Source organism: Chiloscyllium plagiosum, unplaced genomic scaffold, assembly GCF_037043375.1.
Source record: "Chiloscyllium plagiosum isolate Xiang-an unplaced genomic scaffold, Cpla_swu_hap1 HiC_scaffold_45, whole genome shotgun sequence".
Lineage (NCBI taxonomy): Eukaryota > Metazoa > Chordata > Chondrichthyes > Orectolobiformes > Hemiscylliidae > Chiloscyllium > Chiloscyllium plagiosum.
Genome location: NW_028270183.1, coordinates 771,120 through 786,585, shown reverse-complemented (window position 1 = coordinate 786,585; position 15,466 = coordinate 771,120). Strand labels below are relative to the sequence as shown.

Genomic DNA, 15,466 nt, shown 5'->3' with positions numbered 1-15,466 from the left:
TGTGTGCAGTTTTGGTCGCCATACTATAGGAAGGATGTGGAGGCACTGGAACGGGTGCAGAGGAGGTTTACCAGGATGTTGCCTGGTATGGAAGGAAGATCGTATGAGGATAGACTGAGACACTTGGGGCTGTTTTCATTAGAGAAAAGAAGGTTTAGGGGTGACTTGATTGAGGTGTACAAGATGATTAGGGGGTTAGATAGGGTTGACAGTGTGAACCTTTTCCCGCGTATGGAGTCGGGTATTACAAGGGGGCATAGCTTTAAATTAAGGGGGGGTAGATATAGGACTGAAGTTAGGGGTAGGTTCTTCACTCAGCGAGTCGTAAGTTCATGGAATGCCCTGCCAGCAGCAGTGGTGGACTCTCCCTCTTTATGGGCATTTAAGCGGGCATTGGATAGGTATATGGAGGATAGTGGGTTAGTATAGGTTAGGTGGGCTTGGATCGGCGCAACATCGAGGGCCAAAGGGCCTGTACTGCGCTGTATTCTTCTATGTTCTATGTTCTAAATCAGATTTTCTCATTATGGCTAATATAAAATCTGTAGGACATCTCCTGTCAATTGAAATACTGTATATTGCTAAATTCCTATATTTGTAAATGAAATATTTTTGAATTCAATTTAATTTGAACTTACCAAATAAATGTGCAGAATTTTTGAGTTTAGCTTCTGCTTCTGGGATTCTGCCCACTTACTGCTGTGGGCCCATGACTTTGCTAATGTTCTGTACTGTCTGGGTACTTGTAACAGGTGAATGGGTCTGTTCACCAATACTGTATATAGAAACTTAACTCCAAAGAGCATTTCCTGTGGTAGAAGGGGAAAGGATTGTCTGGGTTAATGTAAGTATCATGACAACCGAAGTGTATTATATTCTGGCTCATTGAGGGAATAAGAAAATTGCAGCCTTTGTTTTCAATAATGGCTGATTTGTATTCCTCAATGAAATTCAGGAATGTTCTGGTACTGTACCTCATTGGCCAAATTGTGGGCTGTAATCACTTCACTTGTTGTGGGAATGTCAATGGATTCTATCGTCCTTTGCTTGGAACACCACCTGAAAACATGGAGTTAATTTCAACTTATGTTGCTGATCCTCCTGAAGGATTGAATAGCTCTGTCAGGCCATTCATCCAGTGTCTGGTTGTGGTCAGCTATAGTTCATCATGGAAACGGGGTCAAATTGCAATCTGACTTATGAAATGCAATAAGAATTAGAAATGAACCTATTGGTCAACTTGAACTTCACTTTTGTGATATGTAATCAGAAAATACAGCCTGTCGCTGGCACTTTTATGTTGATTTGATATTATGCTCCATAACTGTTGTCTTTCATGTGTCTAACTTGAAGTTTGTTATGAACAGTTTCTAGCTTGCCCTTTATTATAAACTGACCTAAAGCATTTGCAAGCATAATTCTGTCTACTGTAATGGTCAGTAAGAGTAATTCCCAGAAGAATTTAATTTTTAATGTAATTTACGCCATACCACAAATCCTAAAAAATAAGATTTTTTTTCTCTGTCTCCATTGTTGCACCCAATTGGCTGTTAATGTGAGAGTCCGATGCAAATGGTGAGCTCTGTGACCATTGAAGCTTACCCTTTGCTTGTTGCTTCATGTCCAACATTACTGTGAGTTTCATTCACAAAAAAGTGATTACAGTGGATTCTCAACTTGTATTTTGATTAAAGGATGCTTGTTGTATTATCATAAAGCAGTGTCAGAACCAAATGTTGCAGCTTTTATTACTGGTTTGCATCCAGTAGAGCATCTAAGCCCATCTGGACTAACTATCGTGGCTACTGCTTGAAATTATCAACACACTGCAAATTGGGGATGAAATTGGGGTCTTTTGGGCTGACACTCCTCATCACAGCAAGCAGGCATGAGGCAATTCCTTTGTGGCTCTTTAGATGATCTGTGCACATGCATTGAGGATCAAATTTGAGCAAGCTTGGCCTCCAGAGGAATTCATGTAAAGTGACTAGAAATTGTTAAATATTTCTTGCTTCGCTCCACAGGTAATTACTACAACAGTGGTGGCTACTCCAGTTCAGGTGCTTCAGGGGGCTACTCCTACAGTCAAAATGATGGTTACACTCCTCCACCACCAAAGAAGCCAATCAAGCCACAACCTCCCTTGCAAAAACCATCATATGTTGGGGGGGGTGGTGGTGGTAGCTACCAGTCACAGCAATCCTCATACAGCCAGAACCAATACAGTAGCTACAGCCAACCTCCACTTGCAGCCCCAACTAAACAGAAAGTCTACAACAGCCAAAACTATTCCTATTCCAGCTCCTCGTATAGTGGTTCCTACTCCGGGCAGAACGTTGGCAGTAACATGGAATATGAACGCAAAGGTGGTATGTATTTTTTAAATCTTTTGAGTACCTTTGCATGAATCAATCCATGTCAAGAGACTTTCATACAGGATTCATTCTTTTGAGAAATAGAAGCAAAGGGCCTGATCTTGTAACCAGGTATGCCTGTAGTGCTCTTATTCTATAATTATGGCTCTATGAACATCCCATGCTCCCAAAAATAACAAAGGAGATGGCAGGTCAGAACATAATGTTACCTCATTTGGGTAAAAAGGGACTGTAAAGCTGGGGCCCTCTGAAAGATCAGATTTGACACCTCGGTGGTGAATCTTGGTTTCAATGCAGCAAGGAAGGATGTGGATTTGGAAATGGATTACTGCAATTGAAGGATGAAAATCAGTTGCACATTTGATAGCTGTAAAGTCTGCTCCCCATTTTCTGAAAGTATACTTGGTAGAGGCACGCATGGAATCTGTAGACCAAAATAAGACAAAGAAATGTGGATGCTGGAGATCTGAACAAAAATAGAAATTGCTGGCAATCTCTGTTTCAGAACTCTATAGACAGTTGTCTAAGGGGTGCTGCAGTTAAACTTTGATCCCTCTGAGATTCAGAGTAACTGACACATGAAGTGCAGGACATATAACCAAATTTGTGGAGATAGTGACTTGGTTTTTTTTTACTTGATCTTATTTAAGTTTTGCTTAAGGGCCATCGTAAGAGATCAGAGAATATGGACAAGAGAATGTCTTCATGCTAACTAGTCATGGAACTGGTTTCTCAATATGTTCTGTTGTTTTGTAGGATATAGTAGTTCATCATATGGTTCAGGTGGGAATAGTTCCTACTCTTCCAACACATCGGGAGGTTACGGAGGAGGTGGAGGTGGAAGTGGAAGTGGAGGTGGAGGTGCTAGTGGCTCATATTCTGGTAAGCTGTAATGAAAGTGTCTTAAATATGATCAGCTGATGTGATCTTACTAATTGACTACAGAACGGCATCTTGCTCCAATAAACCAGGTAACTGGGAGCAAGGGACAACCAGAAGCCAAAAGGAACAAATAGAATGCTTGATTACAAATGCTTGTACAATCTCAGGAAAGAACACTTATTTTAAATTGTATTTTTAAACTAAGATGGGAAATTGGGTACTGGAGAAGAGACGTTTCAGAGGTGATAAATGTTACTGATTTCCTGTCCCTTATCCTATCAATTGACTTGTACTATTTTCCCGTCTTGGCATCTTGAGAACCTTGCTTTGATAAGTGCACCTAAGCCAATCCTTTTCATATGTAGCTTTATGTTTATGAGCAGAATGTCAACCCTGGGAAAATTGGATAGATTTAGGAGCCAACATTTTGGAGTTGGCACAATTTCATCTCCTTCTGCATTCCTCCCTTTTCCTTGTACATTGTGCATTCTTGCTCCTCAGCCATTGTTAACAAGCTGCATTGAGAAGGGGTTGACTGAAGTCTAGCACCAGCCCATTTATATAAGTCTAAGGCACTTGAACATTGGAGGAGTTGGTGGCAACAACTTAGTGGAAGCTGTGTAGCAGCTGGATTTGTTTTATATGTCCTTTTAGTCCTGCTTGCAGGCATTAGTTCAAACACATGCTTTTACCATGGGACATGTATGTACCAGTCCAACACTGCAAATATTGTTAATTGCTCACAGGGTACCCTTCCCAGAGTGGCTACAACACACCATCATCTGTAGGATATGGATCAAGTCAGTCGTCCTATTCAAGCCCGAGTGGGGGTTATGGCAGAGGAGACCACAGCATGAACACCTACCAGTACAGATAAACTGGATCAGAAGACCGTATATCCACTTCTGTTTTTTTTTCTTAACTGCTGTATCTATTTTTCTTAAATACTGCGGACAAACTTTAAAAAAAAAAATCTTGTGTGACCACTTTCCACTAGCACTGCATACTCTTTAAGGTGGAGTTCAATGCCATTCCTGTAGTAAATAGTGCTGTGGTGTGTGATGCTTCAGTGTGACATTCAGGTTCCAGATCTGGAATCCTAATACCACTCACTAAGAGGCATGTGTTGCCTTCTAGCCAGAATAATCTGGCAGCTTTTGATATGGCAGAGAGCCCAGTTGGATAATTCTGCAGTAATAATTGTATAAATTGTTAAATTATTGTGTTGTGCCTCCAAGGGAGTGGGCAGAGCCCTTGATAGTCAGTAGTGTTCTCACAAACTGACCAAATAAGAGTCCTGACTGGGTAAGGTGGTAACTGTACTGGGAAAATAACAGAGCAACTTAGTGTTGGCTTGTAATGGTATTTTGTTCCTCCCCTTTTCCCATCCATTTGACCATTTTGGCTGCTAGTGCTCTAGGCACTACTTTAGTGACGTTTCTTATTAATCAGGCAGGGAGATTCTAATCCCTGATTTTGACACGTGCAACTTTTTTTTATTTTAAAAACATTGTGTGCCGAAATCAACATGTAACACATTTTGGTTCCTGCAGTCCACTTTGTAATGGTCATTTTTGCCTGGTAGTTGTGAATGCAGTACTCTCACCCTATCTGTAATGTATAATCTCTTAAATGGTTTTCTTGCAGAGTTGTCTAGAAGTGAAGCTTTGTTCTAAAGTGCATTTCTGCTTTTTTTTTAATTTAGTTTATATAATTGTGTGAATTATTTTAAGATACCATGTTTTGTACTTTGTTTTCTGTATTAGTTAAACAGTATTGCAGTTGACCTTCCTCTCAAAGTGGTTGAATAAAATGTTTATAAAGTAATGTCATAATTTATTGCATAATCTTTGACATGATCTTATGTCTTGGCGTGCACGTTTTTCCAAGAGTTTTTCACCTTCCATTCCAAGGTGACTGTGCGAGGAAGGAAGTTCATCTGGATATGGAACAGTTTTCAGTCTTTGGCTTTATCATTGCTGCTCATGTCTTCATTACTGTTTGATCCCTCCCGGAAATGCCAACTCAAAATCGCTGCAGATGATATTCCTATGACCTAGCAATTGGCCATCTGTGGTAGAGATCACTAAGATAGGAGATACTTTGGTACATTTTCGTTATTTAATGTTGGATGAGCTATCAATTGCAGCACAGTAATCTCCTTAACTTTTAGGTTCATTTTCTCATCTATAAAAGCACTTCTGTCAAATATTCTAATGGGATTATTTCTATCTCTGGAACAGACAAATTGTTTACCTTTTCTTTTATACATTCATGGCATGCACTTAAGATTGTGGTGCCTTCTGTAATCACTGAATCCACCTTCGGTAAGTATGCTGTTAGAAATGGAGAATGGCTTGGAGGAGACTTGCAGGTGGTGGTGGTGTTCCTGGTCCCATTATCTGCTGCCATTGTTCTTATAGGTGATAATAGTCAAGGGTGTGAAAGATGATGTCTGAGGACCTTTTAATGAATTTCTAGAGTGCATCTTATAGGTGGTATTCACTGCTGCAATTGGCATTGGTGATGGAGGGAGTGCATACTTGTGGCTGTGGCACGAATTGAGCAGGCTTCTTTGTCTTGGATGGTGTTAAGCTTCTTAGGTGCAGGTGTACTCATCCATGTAAGTGGGGAATATTTCATCACACATCTGACTTGTAAATGGTGAGTGGGCTAGCGAGAGTCAGGTAAGTTACTCACTGCAGATTCCCCAGGTTCTGACCAGTTCTTGTAATCATAGTATTTATAGTTTAGTCCAGTTCAGTTTCTTGTCAATGGCAACCTCCAGGATGTTCATGTGGAGGATGCAATGATGGTAATGCCATTGAATATCATGGGGATATGCGTAGATTCTTTGTCTATTTGGAGTTGGTCATCACTTATTCTTTTGTGAATTAAGCCTATAAAATATAAGATAATAACTTAAACAGGGTTTTTTTGGCAAGCGGTATATTTAATGATGGGTTGGAATAAAGAATTACGTAAGTCTATATGGGAGTTTTGTGTTCATACAAGTAGGCTTCTTAATTTTATTGCTGATATTGTATCTGTTCTAATTCACTATTTCCAATATAGGTGCCTTTAATCTCCATGTTGATTGGGTTAATCTAATTTGAAAGGATAGCTACAACATCAAATTCATTCTGCATTAGAGGTAGTTTCCTTGAGCAATATGGGCAGCCTCCGGGTTACATTCTGGACTCCATTAGCAAGTCAATTTATACACACAATACAATACAGGACAATATAAAGCAGCTGTTCATAATTACAGAAAATTCCTGGATGTCATGTCTTTAAAATTACACCCCGTAAGTACAAGTATTCATAAGTCCGATGTTTGTAAATCAGGGGATCCTCTGTCAGGCAGCTATCCTGGACTTGGTAATGAAATAATGAGGCAGATTTAATAAATGACCTCAGTTGCGATCCCCTAGGAAGTAATCACCATATCAGAATAGAATTTAATTTTCAGTTTGAGAGTGAGTTTAACTTTAAATATGGGGAAATATAATGAAATGAAGTTGGAGTTTTGTGAACTAGGCAGCAGGAGTGATAGATGTTTAGGTCGGTAATTCATGACTGTCAGCAAAAAGAATCTTCTTAAGGAAGAAAGATTCTATGAGCTGCATAAACCAAACATGATTCACCAAGAAAGGAGAGTACCAATTTGAAAGAAAAAGCATGTAAAGTAAAAGTCAGTGATAAATTCAGATTCCAGCCAGAGGATTAAAAACAAACTGAGGGCAAAACTGACAATAACAACTTCGTTAAAAATATTTTTAAGAGGTCAGAGTGAACATTCTATAATACTAAAGAATACCGGAGAGGAATTCAGTACTCTCACCAGAGAAGTAGTAGTATACAAATTAATGGCGCAGTTAAGACCCCCTGGCCCTGATAGCTTACGTGACTCGGTTCCTAAAAGAGTTGCTATAGAAATGGTTGTAGTTTTCCAAAAATCCTTAGATTCTGGAAAAGTACCAGAAGATTTGGAAACTGCCAATATGACACCCTGATTCAAAAGGACAGGGGAAAAAGTGAGTGAGTAACTATAAGCCAATTACCCTAATTTCTAATATTTGAAAAGTATTGGAATCACTGAGGTGATAGGAAAACATTTGGAAAATTGTTATCTAATCAAATAGTGTCACCATAGCTTCATGAAAGGGAAATAGTGTCTGACTTATTTGAGGACATTCCAACCACAAGGGAGCCAATAGTTATTTTGACAAAGCCTTTTGTGAGATACCAAGTCATAAAAGGCCATATTGTTGGAGATAATGCATTGGCATGGATAGAAAATTGGCTAATGAGCAAGAAATGGTAAGGAGGGATAAGGGGTTATTTTTCAGATTGATGACCTGAAGTGGCATCCCAGAGTGCTGAGATTGCAACTGTTTACAATATATGACTTGGAGGAAGAAAGAAAATTTACCTTAACCAAATTTACAGATGACACAATTGGTAGAAAGGCATGATCTGAGGAATATGAACAGTTCAGATATATTAATAAACACTGTACAACATGGATACAGACCTTTATGTTGTAATTGTACCAGCCTCTGGTAGCTCATTCCATGCATGCACCACTCTCTGCATGAAAACACTGCCCCTCATCTTTTCCCTGGGATGGGGGAGTCCAAAACTAGATGGTATAGGTGAGAGGAAAAGACTTGGGATGCTAATGGATTGTTGGGAGTATAGGTGCCAATGAGTCCACACAGCTGGAGTACTATGACAGTTTTGGTTCCCTTATTTAAGGAGAGCTTTATTTCATTGGAAGCGGTTCAAAGAAGATTCACCAAGATGATCCTAGTATGGAGGAACTGTCTTATCAGCAAAGGTGAAACAGCTTTGGACTCTACTCATTGGAGTTTAGGAACAATGCAAGGTGATTACATTGAAATGTATCAGATTCTTAAGAAGCTTGATAGGATAAATGTTGAGAAGGTGTTTCCCCTCATGGGAGAGCATCGGACAAGAGGGCATAGTCTCTGGACAAAGAGGCATATCTTCTGAGGGTTTGAGAGTCTTTTGTTCTCCTTGCTAGACAGCTGTGGGAGCAGAGTCCTTGTGTATATTTAAGGATGAATTGGATTCAGTCAAGAATTCAAGGATTATGGGGAAAGGGCAGATAAGACTAGTTTTAGATCAGCCATGCTGCTATTGAATGGCAGAGCAGAGGCGAGGGACCAAATGGTCTATTCCTGTTTCTATTTCTTATGGCCTTATAGGATAAGACAGATTTATTATTTCAGAAGGTGTAGAAAGCTAACCTTCTTTAATCTTTGTCAGCAGGTGTTCTTTTCACGAGAACATGGCTAACAAAACAGCTTTGCTCAGAACTTTATTCTTTCTAATGAATGTTAACGTAATTGTTTCTGGCAATTGTTAGGTAAATTTAATTGACTTAATTTTTTTAATCAAAGTAAATCAGAAAAGCAGCACAATATAATGAGTCCCTGTATTCAGGCTAAAACTTGGCAATTCATATTGCAATATTACTAAGGAAAGGCTCCCTACCTTTGACTTGACCCCAGGACACCTCCGTGAAGACTGAGGGCTGTTTGTTTGAGTGAGGAGAAGGGATAGCACGAAGCCTCTCACTCCCCCACCCATCAATTGCATTAGAGCAAATTTGCATTAATGAAATGCACGTTATCGCAGAACCTGAACAAACAAGCCTTTTTAACTGATTGTTTAAATCTTTGTTGAGGTTTATACTTAACGTTCTGTTAGCTTGTATGTTAATCTTTTTAAAACAATATAGCTGTCTGTAAATCAAAGATTACATATTTAAACATAAAATAGCTTAATTTGACTTGGCTCACTTAGGCAAGTATAAGATGAAACTAATCTTCAGGTGGTCAGTAAAACTAAGAACTGCAGATGCTGGAGATCTAAAGAAACTCAGCATCTGTGGGAAGAAATCAGAGTTAAGAGTCCAATGACTTCATCAGAATACTTAAGGTGGTCAAGTTCTGCTGGAAATTTATTACCCTGCCCTCTTTTTGAACATACTTTCTCTGATAATCTCATCTAATATAGTTTGTATTTAAATGTGAATTAATTTCTTGTTTTTAATTGATGGAAATAGGACAAGGTGTAAAGGATATAGAACAAAGCCAAGGGAACAACAGAGGGTGCAATGGCATGTTTATAGGAATTTTGCAGGAAGTCAGTGTTTCCTCTAATAAAATTTACTTCAAAAATAAAGTTTTGTATCCATAACAAGTGGCTGTTTTAATGAGACATAAATAAGCTCACATTAAGAATATCTTGTCCTTTTGTTCCCTATTTATTATCCAGTTTGTGACTCTTACAATGTTCTCTACTTCAGGCTGTTCTGTCACATTTTAGGCACTTTTAGGACACACTGGAAAAAGAGTACAGGAATTGAAGCTAATAATACAATAAGGATTCTAGCTTCAGCATGAACTTCAGGCAGACTGCCCAGGAGCAGCATATAGCTGGAGGCAGGATCACACGATGGATAAAGGAGCTGCTGTCGCATGTTTCAATGTATTAAAAATCACGTGATCCTAGAACAAATTACACAGCTAGCAACACAAACATAGGTGAGTGCAAGAGGTCACAGTCTCCAGCACACACAATGGAGAGTGTCCCTTTCCTTGGTGAATCTCTCACCTTCGTCCAGCAATAGGTGGGCCAGTCCCTCTATTCCAGTTGAACATTGACTGTGCTGAGTGCTTCAATAGCCCAGCGTGGGTATTGCTCTTTACTTCCATACATTCGCTTCATGAACTGCTGAATGAAGACTGGAAATTGTCCCTGCCGAATGCTCTCACGAATTGAACACATCAGGTTCAACTGTAAAACAATTAAATGCTTTTAAAGGTATTGTTCTAGCTCAGCAAAATCCAAGACACCTGCCAGGAGCATGAAATGATGCAGCATGGTTGAGCCAAATGTTCTGGGTATTCCCAGCAGTGCCAATATTACAAGGATAGGGAAACAGCTAGGCTTACTCTTCAGAACATATAAATACAAATAGGATAAATGCTCTTTATTGTAAACTAAACCTCGATACTCATGATTAATCAAGCCTCCTGCACCAAAGAGTCAGTAAACTGAAAGTGGAAAAAAAACAGCAGACACCAAATGCATTGGTGCTGCTTGCTGGACAGCACAAACATACCACAGCTGAGGCAGGTGCACCATGAACGTTTGAGTCACAGATGTACAGCATGAAAACAGACTCTTCAGTCCAACTTGTCCACGCCGACCAGATATCCCAACCCAATCGAGTGCCACCCTGCCAGCACCCAGCCAATAACCCTCCAAACCCTTCCTATTCATATACCTATCCAGATACCTTTGGTCCAACTTGTCCATGCTGACCAGATATCCTATCCTAATTTTGCCAGCATTTAGCCTCTATTCCTCTACACCTTTCCTATTCATATACCCATTCTGTTGTCTTCTAAATGTTGTAATTGTACCAGCCTCCACCACTTCCTCTGGCAGCTCATTCCATATACACACCCCACCCTCTGCATGTAAATGTTGCCCCTTAGCTCTGTCAAAAATTTTTCCCCTCCCACTCTAAACATTGCCCTCTACTTCTGGACTCCCCCCACACCAGGGAAATATGTTGTCTATTTACCCTATCCACGCCCCTCATGATTTTATAAACCTCTATAAGGTCACCCCTCAGCCTCTTGATGCTCCAGGGAAAACTGCCCCAGCCTATTCAACCTCTTCCCATAGCTGAAATCCTCCAACCCTTTTTACTTTTTTTTTGTGGAGAAAGTGAGGACTGCAGATGCTGGAGATCAGAGCTGAAAATGTGTTGCTGGAAAAGCGCAGCAGGTCAGGCAGCATCCAAGGAGCAGGAGAATCAACGTTTCGGGCATAAGCCCTTCTTCTGGGCTCCTGAAGAAGGGCTCATGCCCGAAACGTCGATTCTCCTGCTCCTTGGATGCTGCCTGACCTGTTGTGCTTTTCCAGCAACACATTTTCAGTTTAAGAAAGTAGCACATGGGTTCTGTTCTGTGTCTGAAGAGATTAATGATTAACTTGCATTTCTGAAGTGATCATTTCTTTTAAAAGGCAGGGAGAGTTTGTGCAGGCTTATTCGAATTTATTTACATGTGAGAACAAAGTAAACAACATATTGCATTAGGCATTCAGATGGAACATTTTGGGATGTTTTGAGGGGCCCACTTAAGGAAAGTATGAGTAGGCTGACAAAAAATGTTTGGGTTTCATTTTCACAGATCTTAGAGGTTTTGCCTAACGCTGGACATGTATGATACAGTGAAGGTGCAGTGACTATTATCTGCTTCAATTTTACATTGAGAGAGAGGGCTGTGCGTCCAAGATTATATTTTAAAACTTAAATAAGGGCAACTAAGTAAACGTGAAAGCATAGCTGGCAAAACTAACATGACAAAGTACATTAAAAGATAGGTCAGAGATGAAGTGGTAGATATTTAAGAGGATGTTTCAAATTGAACAATAGACACACTCAAATGAGTATAAAATTTTCCCTATGATTAACTATAATAGGTTAAAGACATTTCAAACTTAAAGAAGAAGCGTACAAATGTGCAAAGATAGGAGGCAGGTCAGAAGAATGGACAGAATATTAAAAACATCAAGCACAAATGAAAAATCAAGAGAGAAAGATTAGTGTGGAAGAGAAAGCTAGCCAGGAATAAAAGAACAAGCTAGTACGACTTTCTGTAAATATATGAAAAAGTGCACAGAGTTAGACTGTTGCTCCTATAAAAAGACAATCCGAAGGATTGCTGAAGAAAGTAAGGAGAAAGTAGATGAAGTGAACAGATATTTTCCATCAGTCTTTCCCACAGAGAATGCATGTAACATCCCAGAAGGGATGTTAAATCATGAAATGGAAGGGAAGGAGGAACTCAAATGACAAATCACACAGGGAAACAGTCCTGAATAAATGAAGCTGTGGTCCCATGTCCAGCTCCTGAGCAGGAGTGAGCAAAAGCAGCCTGGGAAGGCTGTGATTTGATTGGCTCATAGGGAGTATGCTAAATTTGAATCTGTGTTAAATTGAATCATCTTAAATTATTGGTTACAATTTGCATTCAGATTGAGAAAATAAGCAGAGATATAAAAAGTTAAAAAATTCAAAAACAAATTCAAAACTAATTAAATAAAATAAGGATGAAGTATCAGTTGATGTGTTGTTTCTGCATAGTGTGGAACTGTTGGATTCCATTATGGTTCCCAGTGACCATGTCTGTTGTAAATGTTGGTTGCTGGAAGAACTTCGACTCAGAGTCAATGAGCTGGAGTCGGACCCTCAAACATTATGACACACCGGGGGAGGGTGGGTGTTACCTGGACACTGTTTCAGGACAGTCATAGACCTTGGACTAACTAACTCAAATTCGGTCAGGGACAGGAGGGTGTGGCTGTGAGTGAGGCACATAGAGGGATCCAGCAGACAATGGGAGGAGCCTCAGCCCCTGTCCTTGTCCAACAGGTTCAAGGGTTTTGCTCCCACTGTGGACAGGAATGGGGACTGCAGGGAGGATGAGCCAACTGACCACAGCACCGTGGTGCAGGGAGCCACTCACGTCAGGGTAGAGAAGAGAAATGTTGTTGTAATTGCGAATAGTATAGTTAGAGGCATAGATACTGTTCTCTGTGATCAGGATCGAGAGTCCCAAAAGGTTGTGTTGCCTGCCTGGTGCTTGGGCTGCAGAAGAACTTGGTGTGGGAGGTTAAAGATCCAGTGGTCGTGGTCCACGTAGCGACCAACAACATGGACAAACTAGGGCAGAGATTCTGCTAAAGGAGTATGAATAGCTAGGACCTAAATTACAAATCAGAAGCAAAAAGGTAATCTCTGGATTACTACCTGAGCCACGAGTTTATTGGCACAGAATTAATAAAATTAAGAAGGGAAATGCATGGCTTAAAGATTGGTGTGGGAGAAACAGGTTTGAATTCATGGGACATTGAAACCAATACTGGGGGAAAAACGGACCTGTTCCAATCGGACGGTCTTCATCTGAACCATGCTGGGACCAGAGTCTGAGCAAATTGCAAAACTTGGGCTGTAGACAGGGGGGTGGGGGGGTCAGTTATGGGGGAAATTAGAAAAGCCGATGGTGAAAGTGCAGCACTCAGGAGAGGTTCTTAAAGTCTCCAGCACAGATACAAATAGGACAGTGTGTTTGGAAAGGGTTAGCGATCAAACATCAAGTGCAAACCAATGACAATGAGAAGAGGGACAGTTAATACAGGACTGAAGGTGTTGTATCTGAATGCATGCAGTATAAGGAAGAAGGCAAATGAGCTTGTGGAGCAGTATAGAAATTGGCAAGTACAACATGGTGACCCTAGAATCCATGATGAAGAATGAGATTTCTGAATACTTGGCAAGCGTATGGTAAAATAGGGCAAAGTCAGCATGGTTTCATCAACGGGAGGTCATGCCTGACAAATCTGCTGGAATTCTTTGAAGAAGTAATGAGCAGGTTAGGCTAAGAACAGCCAATGGATATTATTTCCCTGGACTTTCAAGAAGACCTATTACAAGTTGCTGCACAGGAGACTACTGAGTAAGATAAGGGCCCATGGTGTTAGAGGAAAGGTACTAGCACGGGTAGAAGCTTGGTTGTCTGGCAGAAATTTGGGATAAAAGGGGCCTTTTCAGGATAGCAGCCAGTGACAAATGGTGTTCCACAAGGCTCGGTGTTGGGACCACAACTTTTCACTTTATACATTAACGAACCAGATGAAAGCTAAGTTTGCAGACGATACAAAGATAGGTAGACGGATAAGTAGCATTGAGGTGGTAGGGAGGCTGCAGGAAGGATGTACTGGCCCTGGAGCATGTTCAGACGAGATTCACAAGAATGGTCCCAGGAATGAAAAGCTTAGCATGTGAGTAACTAGTAAGAACTCTGGGTCTATACTCGATAGAGTTCAGAAGGATATGGGGGGGATCTAATTGAAACATACAGAATACTGAATGGCCTGGACGGAGAAGATGTTGGGAAGATGTTTCTATTGGCAGGAGAGACTATGACCCGAGGGCACAGCCTTAGAGTAAAGGGAAGACCTTTTAGACCAGAGATAAGGAGAAACTTCTTCAGCCAGAGAGTGGGGAATTTATGGAATTCATTGCCACAGAAGGCTGTGGAGGCCAGGTCATTGAGTATATAGAGAGGTTCTTGATCGTCAAGGGGAGAAAGCAGGAGAATGAGGTTGAGAAACTTACCAGCCATGATTGAATGGCAGAGTAGACTTGATGGGCTGAATGGCCTAACTTCTGCTCCAATGTCTTCATAGGTTGTTTTTTTTTAAAGTGACTAGTGAGAGTGTTGATCCATTGGTTTTTAATTTTTTTTTAAACTTCCTAGATTCATGGGAAGTCCCCTTCGACTGGCAGATAGCAAATTATTTATTCAAAAAAAAAACAGAGGGAGGACAGAAAGCAGGAAACCATAAGCCAGTTAATAGGGAAAACATTAGAACTTTTATATAGCAAGGCACTTAAATAAATTCAACATAATCAGTAGAGTCAACATGGTTGTGTGAAGGGAAGTCATGTTTAACTGATCTGATGGAACACATGCTGTGAAGAAAGGAAACCAGTAGAAGTATTGTACTTACAGACTTGTAGAAGGTATCGTGATAAAATATCTCAACAAAGGTTACTGCAGAAAGTTTATTGTGTAAGGGGGAGCATATTTGGATGGACAAAAGATTGACTGCTCAGAGGAAGCAAGACAGTCAGCAGAAATAGTTCTTTTCTCAGGATGACAAGATGTAGTGAAAGATATACCACAGGGATTAGTGCAGGCCCTCAACTGTTTACAATTTATGTAAATGATTTGAATAAAGGGACGGCAGAAGGTACACGGTGTCATCAGCAAATTCAGCAACAAAGATAGGTTAGAAAGCAAGATGTAAGCAAGGAGGTAAGGAAGCCTCATCAAAATATAAATAGGTTGGATTGAGTGGACAAAGATCCAACAGATGAAGTATCATGTGAGAAAATGTAAAATTATCCATTTTGGCAGGAAAAATAAAAGTGCACTGTTTAAATGGTGAAATCACAGAGGGATCTTCATGCCCAAGTGCATAAATCAAAGCACAAAAACATATCAAATTCAGGTACAGCACATGTAAAATGCAGATTAAAGCTCCTTCTACTCCTTTCAATTTAAAGTAAAACTTTCTCTCGTGTCCCCCTC

The 15,466-nt window shown here is 40.2% G+C and overlaps 2 protein-coding genes across 12 annotated transcripts in view; one reads left to right on the top strand and one right to left on the bottom strand.

The window, feature by feature from the left end:
• LOC122540157 (interleukin enhancer-binding factor 3 homolog) overlaps nucleotides 1-5,084 on the top strand; it is a 28,293-nt gene extending 23,209 nt beyond the window's left edge. For 2 of the 3 annotated variants that reach the window (XM_087983475.1, XM_087983474.1), the window contains exons 11-13: nucleotides 2,025-2,369; nucleotides 3,132-3,257; nucleotides 4,004-5,084. In XM_087983475.1, the coding sequence (XP_087839601.1) occupies nucleotides 2,025-2,369; nucleotides 3,132-3,257; nucleotides 4,004-4,134 (602 nt within the window). In that variant the 3' untranslated portion in view covers nucleotides 4,135-5,084. The remainder of the gene's footprint in view (nucleotides 1-2,024; nucleotides 2,370-3,131; nucleotides 3,258-4,003) is intronic. The other variant, XM_087983476.1, reaches the window with a different exon arrangement.
• Nucleotides 1-15,466, bottom strand: part of qtrt1 (queuine tRNA-ribosyltransferase 1) — a 41,988-nt gene that overhangs the window by 12,473 nt on the left and 14,049 nt on the right. For 2 of the 9 annotated variants that reach the window (XM_043675475.2, XM_087983478.1), the window contains exons 10-11: nucleotides 9,906-10,088; nucleotides 5,082-6,157 (exon numbers count right to left, since the gene is read on the bottom strand). In XM_043675475.2, the coding sequence (XP_043531410.2) occupies nucleotides 9,936-10,088 (153 nt within the window). In that variant the 3' untranslated portion in view covers nucleotides 5,082-6,157; nucleotides 9,906-9,935. Of the gene's footprint in view, nucleotides 1-638; nucleotides 810-2,584; nucleotides 2,800-5,081; nucleotides 6,158-9,905; nucleotides 10,089-15,466 lie in introns of those variants that run through there. The other 7 variants (XR_015754495.1, XR_015754496.1, XR_015754497.1 and 4 more) reach the window with 7 other exon arrangements.